Source organism: Pelophylax lessonae (assembly GCF_965119305.1).
Source record: "Pelophylax lessonae genome assembly, chromosome: 2".
Classification (NCBI taxonomy): Eukaryota; Metazoa; Chordata; class Amphibia; order Anura; family Ranidae; genus Pelophylax; species Pelophylax lessonae.
In genome coordinates, this window is record NC_138769.1 from 547305429 (window position 1) to 547321083 (window position 15655).

A 15655-nucleotide genomic window follows, 5' to 3' on the forward strand; every position below is an offset into this window, starting at 1 on the left:
ATGGTATCCGCATGCAGGTCCGGAGTGACGAGACTTCGCTGTCCCTGAGGGACCGGATCTCGTTCCGTAGGGTCCGGAGCTTGTCCTCCGGGAGAAACACCTTTGCTTGAGCAGAGTCCAGAACCATTCCCAAATAGGGAAGACGAATCGAAGGAGACAATGTCGACTTCTGAACGTTGATGGTCCAACCGAACTCCTGGAGCGTCTGTACCGTTGTTGACAGATCGCGCAACAGGCTCTGGCTGGCACTCAATCTTAACAGGAGATCGTCCAGATATCCCAAGACCGGAATGCCCTGTGCTCGCAACAGGCCCAGAACAGGCGCCAGCACTTTGGTAAAAACCCTTGGAGCCGAAGCGAGACCAAAAGGTAACGCGAACGGACGGATAGTGGTCCTCCGCGATGGCGAATCGGAGGTACCTCTGATGACCCTCGAAAATGGGGATGTGCAGGTACGCATCCTTCAGGCCGATAGAAGCCAGGAATTCCCCTGGACTCAGGGAGGCCACCACCGAACGGAGCTTTTAAGTCCAGAATCGGACGCACCTTGCCCTCCTTTCTGGATACAGTGAACAGATTTGAGTAGAACCCCCGAAATCTGTCCCGAAGAGGCACCGGGACAACCACCCCCTGGACAAGGAGGTCCTGCACTGCCCGATGCAGGTCTCAAACGCTCCGGGGTCAAATGAAGATTTGAGGGAAAGAATCTGTCCACCGGCCGCGAAAGGAATTCGATCTTGTATCCTGATCGATTTCCTGAACCCACCTGTCCGGAATTCGGAGCAGCCAAGGTTGGAGGAAACCGCGCAAATGTCCCCCCACCCCTGAAACGGGTGTGGGCGCCCCTTCAGGCAGAGGCGGACTGAGCCACCGCACCGGCGTGGCCGGATTTTTGTTTGCCCGCCCAGGGCTTTCCCTGGCCCTTGAAAAGGTTTGCCCTTGTTCTGTGCCTTGAAGGCACGAAAGGACCCCTGATTAGGTTTAAAGGCGGGTCCCCGCTTACCGCGAAGACTTGTTCTTCGGATTCTGGGGCAACAAAGTGCTCTTGCCCCCAGTGACTCTTTTAACCAAAGTATCCAGGGCCTTTCCAAAAAGGAGAGTCCCCCACATAAGGAAAATCAGCCACCGTTTTCCGTGATGTCTGGTCAGCCCACCAGCTCTTCAACCAGATCAGGCAACTGTTAAGCACCGCGACACTGGACAGGCGCGCAGCCAAAGGGGCCTCATTCAAGGCCGCATCGCACAAATACATGACCCCTTGATGAATTTGGTCCACCATCTCCAGCGTAGCAGGGGGGGCAGAATCGGTCACGAGAGTGCGTCTAAGCACCGTAGTCCAATCCACCACCGCCTGAGCCATGTAGTTTTAGCATGGAACCTGCCACCATGTAAGCATGGCAGGCAAGGGATTCCAACCTCCTGTCCGTAGGATCCCAGAACACCGGGGAATCTTCAGTGGGAACCAGGGTGGCCTTGTTTAATACGGCCACAGTGTGATCCACCTGGGGAGCCACACACCAGCGCAAATCCGTAGGAGACACAAAGGGGTACAGCAGTTGAAACCGTTTTGGCACCATGAAGGGGCGTTTCAAGCTGCGCCATTGTTCATTCACCGTGTGATGAAACTCAGTGGGGCAGGGAAAAACCTGCGCCGTCTTGCGGGTCTCTATGTGTACCAAAAGAGGACACCATGCCCGGAGGATTGGGCTCATCCCCCAAATGTAGTGTTTCCTTTACAGAAAGAATTAACGCATCCATAGCTGCGCATTCTTTGGGTGACCCAGGGGGAGAATCATCTACCCCCTCCACCTCCGCCTCCCCCTCAGACCCTAGCTGGTCTTGAGAAGAGCGAGACCCCAAAATGGGCACGCCACCTACAGCAACCACATCACCTTCTGAATCAGAAGAGAAAGAGATCCTAGACCTTTTCCTAGCAGCCCGTTCAGTCATCAGCCCCTTCATGTTGGGACACTAAAGTTGCCACCACAGCAGCCAAATTAGTCAGGGCGGGGGATTCAGAAGAACTGGGGTCCCCCACCAAGGCTGGAGGGAATTTTCTGTCCTGAGATTCCATTGCAGAAAATTTTCCCAAGGCACTGGCCCTTTAAGAGCGCTGTGGACCCACAGCACACCGCTAAATAGACTGTGTACACAGACCCCCCGCAGGGACAAAACTGGGCCAGAAAGGATAAAACAGAGGAATATGGAAAGGACAGTCTGCAGAGCCCCACAGAGTGTTACCACACCGATAGCTGCCCCAGAGGAAAAGGAAGTGAGGTCGCCAGAGACTGAACTATAAGCTGCAGGCTAAGGGAAAATAGCTGCACATAGGAAGTAATGGGAGGCTGCAGCAAGATGGCCGCTGACATGTGCACAGAACGATCTGTTGCTACACACAAGATGGCGCCGGAGGGCGCCAAAATCACTACATAGAAAGCTGTGTAAAAAGCCCATAGTGAAGCCAGACATGCTGCCCACACCCAAAATGGCAGACCGGCGGTTTTCAACCCGCAGCGGCCGCCGCACACACTGTCTGCACCTCCAAAACACCGAAGTGACACGAGAGGGGCCCCCAAGCACACACAGCGCCAGCAGTGAAAATAAAAAGACCCCCGCAGGGATCGCATCAGGGAGCCCCAACAAACGCACAGACATGAGGGGATACCACACCACACAGGACTGCCAGCCCCAGACAGAGGCCCCACACAGAGAGTACTTACCTGTACCGGATGGCGTGGGGCGCCTCTCATCAAAACGGAAAACCGCTGCCCTCAGCCAAAATGCAGGACACCACAGAACACGGATAAACCGCAGATGTGTCCGCTGAGGTAGCCACCTCACAGGCTGCATCCCTGCGAACAGGGATGGGTCGTTCGTAATGCCAGGGCGAACACATGGCTGAACACTCGATTGCGGGCTGGGGATCCATCTGACCCTCTGCCCTGGAGAACCCGGGCGACCAGTCCGATTCCCAGCTCCGCAAAATCCATCTTCTTCCGAAGATCCGACTAAACTAAAGCTGACAAAATAAACCGCTAGTAAAGCAAAGAAAAAAAACGAAATTTTTGCAATTAAAAATCATAAAAAAAAGATTAGAAGGCTGAGACTGTAGCCCCAGCACAGGGAAGCCTATCAACTCCTAAAGCTAGGCAGAAGACAAACTGAGTTGGGATGGCTTACTGCAGGGGGGTATTGACCAGTGGGACAGCCCCCATGGGTGTGTCTATGTTAATGCTTTTGTTTTTAACAAGTCTTATGCCTAGCTACTCCTGTGGAGAAGAATACCCATTGGTGAAGACTGTATGAGTGGGCGGCGACTGCCGGAGGACGTAAGAGAAATTGTGTTTATAATCCTAACAGACTAATTCTTAATCCATTTTACCTCCGTTATCATATATATATATATATATATATATATATATATATATATATATATATATATATATATATATATATATATATATATACACACACACATACACGTGCGTATACACATTATATACACACACAATATTCTCGCTCTCTCTATATATATATATATATATATATATATATATATATATATATATACACACATATATATATATATACATATATACATATACACACACACACACACCGCTCAAACAAAATTAAAGGAACACTTTTTAATCAGAGTATAGCATCAAGTCAATTAAACTCCTGGGATATTGATCTGGTCATTTAAGTAGCAAAGGGGGTTGTCAGTTTCAGCTGCTTTGATGTTAATGAAATTAAAAACTGGTGCACTAGATGGGCAACAATGAGTCAATCCCCAAAACAGGAATGGTTTTACAGGTAAGGATCACTGACATTTTATTCTCTACAGTTTTTCACTAGTTTTGCATTTGGCTAGGGTCAGTGTCATTACTGGTAGCATGAGGAGATACCTGAACCCAATAAAGATTGCACAGGCAGTCCAACTCCTCCAGGATGGCACATCAATATGTGCCACTGCCAGAAGGTTTCTCGCACGGTCTCAAGAGCATGGAAGATTTTCCAGGAGACAGGAAGTTACTCTAGGAGAGCTGGATAGGGCCGTAGAAGGTCTTTAACCCTTAAGCAGGACTGGCATCTGCTCCTTTATGCAAGGTGGAACAGGATGAGCACTGCCAGAATCTTACAAAATGACCTCCAGCAGGCCACTGGTGTGAATATCTCTGACCAAAAAATCTGAAACTTCATGAGGGAGTCCTGAGGGCCTGACGTCCTCTATCGGGCCCTGTCACTACCCGCCACTGCGGAGCTCAATTGGCATTTGCCATTGAACACCAGAATTGGCAGGCCTGCCACAGGTGCCCTGTGCTTTTTCAGAGGAGAGCAGGTTCACCCTGAGCACATGTGACAGACGTGAAAGGGTCTGGAGAAGCCGTGGAGAACGTTATGCTGCCTGTAACATCGTTCAGCATGACCGAGTTGGTGGTGGGTCTGGGAAGGCATATCCATGGAGGGATGCACAGACCTCTACAGGCTGGACAATGGCACCGCTCCCTGACTGCCATTAGAAATCAGGATAAAATCCTTGGACCCATTGTCCGACCGTACGCTAGGCAGTGAGTTCCTCCTGTTGCACAACAATGCCCAGCCTCATGTGGCCAGAGTATGCAACCAGTTCCTGGGGGATGAAGGAATGGATACCACTGAATGGCCCCCACGCTCGCCTGACCTAAATTCTATAGAACACCTCTGGGACATTATGTCCATCAGACGCCACCAGGTTGCACCTCTGTTCAGGAGCTCAGTGATGCCCTGGTCCAGATCTTGGAGGAAATACCTCAGGACACAATCCGTCTCATTAGGAGCATGCCCCGACGTTGTCAGGCATGCATCCAAGCACGTGGGGGCCATACAAACTACTATGTACCATTTTGAGTTGCTGCAAAGAATTTCAGCTAAATGGACTAGCCTGCTGCCTCATTTTTCCTTTGTAGGTTGATAATTTTCATTTCCACCAAACAATGAGGCATCCTTTCGCTCCTAACATTATCCAGTCCATATCAATATAGATATTCAACATGATATTTTTCCCCACTGAGATCTGATTTCAAAGTTTTTTTTTTGAGCAGTGTATATATCTATATGCTGTAAACTATTTGTGTTGCATTTTGACCTGACATAGGGGAATATAAGTAGGGGGGGGGCAATCTGATGATGCAAGGAGGAAACAAAATTGAAGGGCACATATATACTGAAAGAAAACATTTGTTATTGAAATTATGTTTAATAAAAGCAATACAGTCAAATTGTATTATGTACTGAATCATATTTAGACTAATGACCTTACCTCTTTCTCTGTCTCGACGATCTCGATCTCCATGTCTACGATCAAATGAAGAATCTCTTCCCTGCTCCCGATTGTCATATCGTTCTCTATCTGCATAACTACTCCTGGACTCCCAGTTGTCATGGTAACTGCTGCTGCTGTGGTTATCAACCTGGGAGGCTCTTGTTCCACGAGCAGCTTTTTAAAAAGAAAAAAGTTCAGCTATGATATGTTGTCACCTCAATATAAACTACAAAGAAGTTTAAATAGGAATTTAATTGAAATGTAATGATTTATAAGTTCGAGTAATTTTTGGACTTACAATATACGTTAATGCACAGACGTTTGTGTACATTGACAACACTAAAAATATAATGCAGTACCAGCTCTTTTAAATGATTACGTTTACTATCACCAATACAAATCTCATACAGAACTCCGGGTCCAGAAACATCACTTCTGAAAGAAGTAAATGAAACTAAAGATTTTTAGAATGATTACTTCTCATCTGGGGCACACAAAAACAAAGTATAACTAAAAGGCAATTTTTTTTTTTTTTAGTTTGGGATAGAGTGGAGAGGGATAAGAACACCTGTCAGTTTTTATTGCTGTACTCTGTATCTGTCCTGTGTTCCATTGTCATTGAAAGTGAAAATGAAAAAAAATACCAAATATTGAGTAGGGATGCACCGAATAATCGGCGGCCGAACATTATTCGGCCGAAAATAGAAAAAATAGCACTTTCGGTGTTCGGCCGAATAAGTCAAAAGGCCGAATAATTTTGTGCCGAATAATAGGGCTGAACGATAGTCGATATGATATTGACTATCGTTCTGTGGCCGTAGGCGATATTCATATCGCTGAGGTCACGATATTTACAGGGGGAAGGGACTCGGAGGAGGACTCACAGACTTCCGTGTTAGGCAGGGGAAGCCGGGACACTTCAGCGGTGAGCATACATACATTACTCACTCGTGCACTGCAGCCCGCCCCACACATTCAGTGAGTCTTACTCTCCTCCCTAGTTTTTTCATTGGCACATTCAGGAAGCCAATCACGCCGTGAGTAGCGGCACAGCGGAACCAATCAGGTGTGCAGGCACGCGTGATTGGTTCGCTGTGCAGCTAATCACGGCGTGATTGGCTTCCTGAATGTGCCATTGAAAAAACTAGGGAGGAGAGTAAGACTCACTGAATGTGTGGGGCGGGCTGCAGTGCACGAGTGAGTAATGTATGTATGCGGCTGTGCTCCTTTCCAGGCTACTACTAGTCCACCTCCAGCTTCCTACTACCACCACTATGAGAGACTGTCTGTCACTGTATAATCTGATCGAGTCCACACTGACACTGACTGACTGTCACTGAGTAATTGATGTTACCACATTAACCCTGACCTGCCCAGTGCCCTGTATCTGCAATTAAAATTTACAAGGCTGCCTGCATGCTTCCTGATTTCCATTCCCAGCATCCTTCCCAATCCCTACAGTGTCACTAACATTAACCCTATGGTACAAGGCTGCAGTGTGCACTGAATCCCATTCCCTACAGTAACATTTAGGGAGAGAGAGAGACATGAGAGGACAAGAGAGAGAGAGACATGAGAGGACAAGAGAGAGAGAGAGTGAGCGGACAAGAGAGAGAGAAAGAGTGTGACACGAGAGGACAAGAGAGAGGACAAAAAATTGGCAAAATAAATGGAAAAAATGCAAAACACCGCGTTCGGTATTCGGCCTTCGGCCAAACATTTTATTATTATTCGGCTTCGGCTTCGGCCAAGAATTTCATTTCGGTGCATCCCCAATATTGAGCTGTCCCCAAAAAAGGTAGGCGGAAATTTGCCAATAGGGACACTAGTTCTGGTGACCTGGGGGTCTCCAATGAATTCCCTTAATTTGCAAGGATTTCATCTCACTTCCTGTTTGACTATGGGACAGGAAGTGAAGGGAAATCTTAATGGGACACAGATGGCAAAAAAAAATCTGACAGGGGTTATAACCCTCCCTTGCTCTATCCAAAAAGAAAAAAAAAAAAAAAAGTTTTGCCTACTTTATCCACTCAAGGACTGCCAGCCAGTCCCTCCTGTAACTTGTACGTCGGTCGCACGCTCCCGCCCCCACTCGGCAGCGGGGACTCCGATGCCGGCGGCTCCGATTGCCGACTGGCACCCGCAATCATTCCCTTTTGAGAGAGGACGACGCTGACCGTACTCTCTGGAATGATCACCGAGCGCCTGTGATCCTTCTATGTAGGATCACAGGTCTCTGATCATTTCAAAAGCCCAACCCCCATACAGTTAGGAACACTCCCCTAGGCTTACATTTAACCCCTTCTCTGCCAATTTCATTAATACAGTAGCAGTGCATATTTTTAGCACTGATTACTGTAGTAATGTCAATGGTCCCCCCAAAAGTGTCAAAAATGTTAGAGGTCCGACCTGTCTGCTGCAATGTTGCAGTCCCGCTAAAAATCGCAGATGGCCATTACTATTAAAAATAAAATAATAAAAATGACAAATCTTTCCCGTAGTTAGTAGACACAATAACTTTTGCACAAACCAATCAAAATACGCTTATTGCGATTTTTGTTTTTTTTTTTTGTTTTTTTGGGAATGTTATATAGCAGAATGTGAAAAATGGTTTGGTTTTGTTTTTTTCAGAATTGACGCTCTTTTGTTTATAGCTCAAAAAATTAAAAAAATAAATAAATCGCAGAGTTGATCAAATACCACCAGAAAGCTCCATTTGTGGGGGGGGGCATTAATTTTATTTACCTAGGTACAGCGTCGCACGACCGCGCAATTGTCCGTTAAAGTAACGCAGTGCCGAGTCGCAAAAAAATGGCCTGGTCATTAAGGGGGCAAATCCTTCCAGTCCAGAAGTGGTTAAAGATAATGTCTGTCGTAAACCTTTTAGATTGCAAGCTTTTATGAGCAGGGTCCTCCTAACTCTTGTATTGTAACTACAGGCAGTCCCCGGGTATAGGGGACAGGTTCTGTAGGTTTGTTCTTAAGTTGAATTTGCATGGAAGGTAGAACAGGTAAATTTTTTAAGTAACTCTAGCCACAATAGAATTTTTGTAAGATCTTACCGTGAAATTCTTTTCTCCGAGTCCTCTGACAGTCGCCGCCCACTTACAGTGGTCACGATTGGGTATTGGCCCTATCCGCAGGAGCAAGCTAGGCAGTAATTTTGTTAATACAAACAAACTTTTACATATAGACACACCTACAGGGGGCTGCCCCTCTGGCCAATATGCCACAGCCAGTACCACTCTAACCCAGTTTTGTAGCAAGCAGTCCATGAAAAACAGTCAACCCCAAAGAGAGGGGCAGGGGCGGCGACTGTCAGAGGACTCAGAAAATAATTTTACAGTAAGATCTTACAAAAATTATATTTTCTCTTACGTCCTCTTACAGTCACTACCCACTTATACAATCTTCACGATTGGGACGTCCCAAAGCAGTGCAGATGTGAGGGGTGGGAAGATGCAACATTCAAACAGGCAACGCAGCACCCATGTCAGAGAAAAATAAAACACTGTACTGAAGCAACGGGGCAACCAAAGCTCAACAGGAGCTAACCCAGGAAACAAGAAAATAAACCAATTGAGAAGAGAAAAAAAATAGCATGTTTAAACCACTGCCGCACTCAAAACCTTGCGGCCAAAAGAAGCATCCGAGGATCCAAAACACATCAAGTTTGTAAAACTTAGAAAAGGTGTGTACAGACGACCAGGTCGCCGCTTTGCACACCTGAGCCACCGACGCCTGATGGCGAAAAGCCCAGGACGCACTAACGGCTCTAGTAGAGTGCGCCTTTGACAGGGAAAGGAGGAACCCGACCCCTAATCGAATAGGCCTGCACAATCGTCGGTCTGCTCCATTTGGAAATGGTTGCCGCAGACGCCGCTGTACCCTTCCTAGGTCCCACAGGAGGGACAAACAGGCAATCCGACTTCCTGAAAGATTCCGTGGCAGAAAGGTAAACCCTGATCGCCCGGACCACATCCAAGGAATGTAAAGCAAACTCCTTTGGATGCTTGGGCTTAGCACAAAGCGAAGGCAACACAATATCCTCATCGAGGTGGAAAGCCGAAACCACCTTAGTAAGAAAAGTCTGATTTGGTCGCAAGACCACTTTATCCTTATGAACAATCAGATAGGGGGAGCGGCAAGACAGAGCCGTCAACTCAGATAATCTGCGAGAAGATGTAACCGCCACTAGTAAGGCAACCTTCTGTGACAACCTTTTGTGACAACACAGGCAGAGGGGATCTCTGATGTTCTCAAAAGGAGGCCATTGTAAAACAGACAGAACCAGATTCAGGTCCCAGGGAGGCAAGGGATCCTTCCTCGGGGAAGCCAGATGACGCACCTCCTGAATAAAGGTGCGAATCAAGAATTAGTTGCCAAAGGACGCTGGAAAAGATTGGCCAAAGCCGACAACTGGCCCTTAATCGTGGTCAGCGCCAGGCGCTGATCCACCCCAGTTTGCAGGAAAGCCAAAACCCTCGCCACTGAAAAGGAGCGGGGATGAAAACCTTGCGACTCACACCAGACTAAATATGCCCTCCAAGTACGATGATAAATCTTCCCAGAAGAAGCTTTCCTAGCCTTCAGTAAGGTAGGAATGACAGCCAACGAGAGACCCCCCGTCTCTCAAGACTTGGCTTTCAACAGCCACGCCGTCAAAGCCAGCGACTGTAAAGCAGGATGGAAGATCGGCCCTTGAGACAGAAGATCGTCTTAGCGGAAGCCGCCAGGGAGGTTCGACAACCAGCTGCATGATGTCCGCCACCAGAATCACCAGCATCCGTTCCGAGGCCAACCTGCAGACAACATTTGACTCGGGGGGGAAAGGCATATATCAGCCGATGCCGATTCCAAGGCACCACTAATGCATCCGAGGTGTCCGCCAGAAGATCGCGAGTTCAAGCTACGAACCTTTCCACCTTTTTGTTGAGACGGGACGCGAACAGATCCACGACCGGAGACCCCCACTGGACACACAGACTGTGAAACGACTCCGGGTGTAGGGACCATTTTCCCTAGCCCAGGGTCTGGCGACTCAGATAGTCCGCCTGCCAGTCTCCACACCTGGAATGTGGACGGCCGAAATCGCTGAAACATGCGCCTCAGCCCAAGACAGAATCTCGGCCACTCCTGGTGCCCCCCTGATGATTGATGTAAGCCACCACCGTGGCGTTGTCCGTCTGCACTCGAACATTGCAGCCCCGAAGCCGAGCCGACCAACAGAACAGAGTTTGATCGCCTGGAGCTCCAAGACATTTATCGGCAGGGAGGACTACGCCTCCGACCATGTCCCCTGGGCACAAAGCGTGCCCCGAACTCCACCCCAGCCCGACAGGCTGGCATCCGTGGTGAGCACCGACCACAATAACAGCCGGAAGGACTTGCCTTGAGTCAGAGCCGGTGACTGGAGCCACCACAAAAGATCCGATCTCACCTGGTGGCTTAGAGAAATCCTCCTGTCCAAAGACTGAGGATGTCTGTCCCACCGGCAAGAATCTCCGCTTGCAGAGTTCTCGTGTGAAACTGCAAAAATGGGACCGCCTCGAAAGCCGACACCATCAGACCCAGGGACTGCATACAGGTCCGAAGCGAGGAGAGATAGTCATCCCTGAAGGACCTGATCTCATTCTGCAGTGTCTGGAGTTTGTCCTCCGGAAGGAAGACCTTCGCCTGAGGCGAGTTCAGGTTCATCCCCAGGTAGGGGAGACGAACCAAAGGGGACAGAGCCGACTTCTGAAAATTGATGGTCCACCTGAATGCCTGGATCGTCTGAACAGTGACCAACAGATCGCTCAACAGGGTGGCACTCAAGCTCGACCTTAACAGGAGATCGTCCAGATAACCGAGGATCGCAATCCCCTGCACCCACAGCAGAGCCAACACAGGAGCCAACACCTTGGTGAACACCCTTGGAGCCGAAGCGAGACTGAAGGGCAACGCCACGAACTGATAATGCTCCTCTGCGATTGCAAAGGGGAGATACCGCTGATGACCCCCGTAAATAGGGATGTGCAGATATGCATCTTTTAGGTCGATGGAGGCCATGAATTCCCCTGGACTCAGAGATGCCACCACCGACCGGATGGATTCCATCCGGAACTTCTGTACCCGCATGAAGCGGTTCAGCAATTTTAGGTCCAAAATCAGACGCGCCTTGCCCTCTTTTCTGGGCACCGTGAACAGATTGGAGTAAAATCCCCGAAACCTGTCCCGCCCTCCGCCGGCACGATGATCTTGAACCGCCCTTTTGAGATCCCGGAAACGATTGGGAGTCAGATGGAGATTTTATGGAAAGAATCTGTCTGCGGAACGAGATTGAAACTCGATCTTGTACCCCAAATGAATAAGTTCGTGAACCCACCTGTTCTGAAACTTGGACAACCAGGGCTCGGGAAAACAATGCAGACATCCCCCCATCCCTGATACGGGTGAGGGCGTTCCTTCAGGCAGAGGTGGACTGGGTTGCCGAGCCAGCCTGACCGGTTTTGGACTTACCCACCCAAGATTTCTTGTTACCGCCTGAGGCCTTGAAGGACTTTCCTTTTTTCCTGTGCCCCGAAGGCACGAAAGGACCCCCGGTTAGTCTTAAAAGAGGGACCCCGTCTGGCGCGGAGAGATTTACCCTTTGAGACTTGAGGCAAAAGAGTGCTCTTACCCCCACTAAGCCCTTTAATCAGCTCATCCAGAGTGTCGCCAAAAAGACAATTTCCCGCATAAGGGATATCAGCCACTGTCTTTTTAGAAGCGTGGTCGGCCGACCAGTTTTTCAGCCAAATGGGGCGGATTGCAATCCCGACTGCAGACAGCCGTGTGACCAAAGGAACCTCATCCAAAGCCACGTCACACGTGTACATCACGGCCTGGGCCATTTGATACAACATATCCAGCGCAGCTAAAGAGACCGACTCTGCTATCAAAGTGCGCCTAAGCACCTTGGACCATTCTGCAACTGCCTGAGATACCATCACTGAAGCGAACACAGGTTTCAGCAGGGAGCCCGTCACCAAATACATGTGGCGAGAAAGCGTCTCCACCCGTCTATCCGCCGGGTCCTTAAACACCGGGGAGTCTTCCACGGGCATCAATGTGGATTTATTAAGACTGGAAACAGTGTGGTCCACCTTAGGAGCCACAGTCCAGCGAGAATCAACCGAATCCGCAAAGGGATAGCGGTACTTAAATCTCTTAGGCACCACCACCGTATGCTTAACGCGACGCCATTGATCGTTCACCGTTTCATGAAACTCCTCGGGACAAGAAAAAACCTGACCCGACTTCTGGGCCTTGTCGGTCCCGAAGGAAACCCACTTACCCGACAGGGGGGGGGCTCATCAAGATTTAAAGTCTCCTTAACGGAGCTGATAAGTGCGTCCACCGCAGCGCAGTCTCGTGCTGTCCTCCTCCTCCACATCCGACTGAGAGGACAGGGACCCCTCAGGGGGGATGTTGTCCGTGGCAACCAATTCAGGCTCTGTTTTAGAAGACAGAGAGCTTAGACCGTTTCTTTGCAACCCGGTCAGACATTAGCAGATCCACTTTAGACGCTAAAGTCGCATGTGCAGCAGATAAAGAGGTTATGGAAGCAGATTCAGGAGTACTTGAACCACCAAGGTCTGTTGGGAATTTGCTATCCTGGGACTCCATAATAGCAAAGTGAAAAAATAATGAAGCTAGCCCTTTAAAACGGCGGTTCCCACGGACCCCCACCGCAAACTGCACTACAGGTGGACACCCTTTCCCCAGCTAAAGTCACCCTGACGCCCCTAGAGGCAAAAGCCAGCCATAAGCCACAAAAAAATGGTGCCTGATAGAAGTCTATGGAGAGAAAGCACAGAGAAAATGGCCGCTACCCAGAAAAAGACATTTGCCCACACTTAAGATGGCGCCCAACCGGCGCCAAAATGATGATAGAAAATGAGACAAAAGAGAGAGCTTACAAACACACCAGAACCTATAGTAAGCAACCCCAAGCGCTTAGTGAGGATAATTATCCAAATATAATGAATGGCAATCGACGGCGCGAGGTCCACGGCGTGGAGCCTGGACATGGTTTCCCGAAGGGTACCCTCCTCCTATTTATGACATGCAGATGTATTATGGATACCATGTGAGTCGTTTACTTATTTTATATGAGCAATAAAGCTTTTGAAACGGTATCACACTAGTGGGATCTTGCTTTTCTCCCCTTATGCTGCCGAGCCTGATTGCTTAAGCTGGTGTGGAGTCCGGTCGGGTGTGCAGATCAAAGACCTATACCTCAGGCTTACATTGCTCATGCACGAGAGTGTTTTGGGCCACAGCAGCTGGTGAGTGGGCATTTCTCCTCCCCCCTTGGAGCACGGTGGTGGTGGTGATCCTTGAAAGCTACGCTTGTTTATCTAACATCCCAGGATACATGTTGAATGATCATGGACTGATTACTATCAATATCATTATTCCTGATGCTTCTGTGACATCTGTGTATTATTGGACTGTGGGATGCTTTAGCAGTCGTGATTATATATCTATGCGGCAGTAACTTCTGGTTATTTCTTTGCGCTACTGGTTTATCTAGAGTGTATTTTTGAATACTATCTACTATTCCATTGTTCACGATGATAGAAAATGGCTGCTGCCCTCACTATGAGGCCCAAACATCCTGCCATCACCCAAAATGGCAGCTGTGCGAACAGCGCCAAACGCTGCATCAAACGCCCGCACTGGCCCCCACCGGGAACTTCACAGAGCATCCCCGGGAAATAGGAAGCCCCCATACACACCCCCCCCCCCCGCATGGCAGTCAGTGCCGCGAGAGCGCCCCCGCAGGGGCAGGGAAAACAGGGGGCCGTATCCCACGGCCATGAGGGGGATATTACAGAAAAAACTTACATGTACTGCCATCCGAGTGGGCCCACATAACACCCCCTCGCAACATGGTCCCAGGGACAGAGGGGTAGTAATACTTACCAGTGCAGAGAACGTGGGCACCGCTCTGATACGGGAGACCTCCTAACCTGAGTGGGGGTGCTGTCAGCCAGGAAGGATGCTAGCAATACACGGGCATTCCGAAGTTGAGACATCCCAGCGAAGATAGGAACTTTGCAGGATCGTCCCAGTCTCCAGGGGAACGGTCGTTGCGAGGCCTGGGCGTACCAATATCCTGCGACGCTCGATGGCAGGCTGGGACTCCATAAGGTTCTATAACAATCAGTGCGAGGCCCTGCTCTGCTGACGCTTGTAGTCCTCCAAATTCTGACTAACTAGCGCAGGTGAGAAAAATAAAAGCTATTCTTAAAAGAAAAAAACACTTTTCAGAAAGAAACCGAAAGAAAAAACTGAGACACTTGGTCCCAGCAGGGAAAAACCTAGCCTACTCCTGACGCTAGGCAGCAAAAAACTGGATTAGAATGGTACTGGCTGCGGGATATTGGCCAGAGGGATGACCCCTGTGGGTGTGTCTATATGTAAAAGTTTATTTGTATTAACAAAATTACTGCCTAGCTTGCGCTCCTGCGGAGAGGGCCAATACCCAATCGTGAATACTGTACAAGTGGGCGGCGACTTGTCAGAGGACGCAAGAGAAAAATATTTTTACTTTTTTTGGATAGCATAGGGAAGAGTTAACACCCCTGTGATGTTTGTTTTGCCGTCTTTGCCCATTCAGAAGATTTCATCTCACTTTCTGTCCATGTGACAATTGGATTTTGAAAATTTTGGGTGATCGTAGAAACAAGGCTTGGCGATAAAACTTCAGTGGAGTCTCCCTCCATTTGTAAATTAGGAGTTGTAAGTCGGACGTATGTAACGCGGGGACTACTTATATACTGTCTCCCTTAATATTGTAAAGCGCTGTGCAAACTGTTGGTGCTAAATAAATCCTGTTTAAAAGTAAAAGAATGGGAACAATAATGACCCAAGAAAGTACATGGGGGTGGTGTTGCCATCTGTTTTCTCTGCTGTCTTAATACAGAAAGTATCCACATTTACAGATTGGCTTGCAGTCCTAGAAATCTCCACTGCTCTTGGTAATAGGTGAGCCCCCCAGGGCTTTCTGTGAGTATGTGTTGTCACTCTGAATACAAAGACTGATATAAACTGCTATGCCATCCAGAATTGTCAAGTTAAGTTTATTGAAGACCTTAAAGTGTTCAATTAGAAAAACACTTACAATAAGAAAATATTGAAGCATCATTGGGATATACTGAAGACCATAAACACTAGTTAAGGACTATATATGCAAGCATGATCTGACTGCAAACTGCTCAATTTCACAAATAACCAAAAATACATAAGCATGCATGTTAATGCTGCCCAAGGGAGGCAGAAAGATTTCACATTGGGTATCTGCGCACACTAGCAGATAAA

At 48.5% G+C, this 15655-nt stretch overlaps 1 protein-coding gene across 7 annotated transcripts in view; it reads right to left on the reverse strand.

Annotated features, from left to right (window-relative positions):
- ZC3H13 (zinc finger CCCH-type containing 13) overlaps window positions 1-15655 on the reverse strand; it is a 179051-nt gene that overhangs the window by 82705 nt on the left and 80691 nt on the right. For all 7 annotated transcript variants that reach the window (XM_082247570.1, XM_082247569.1, XM_082247568.1 and 4 more), the window contains exon 12: window positions 5303-5479. In XM_082247570.1, coding sequence (XP_082103696.1) covers window positions 5303-5479 — 177 coding nt within the window. The remainder of the gene's footprint in view (window positions 1-5302; window positions 5480-15655) is intronic.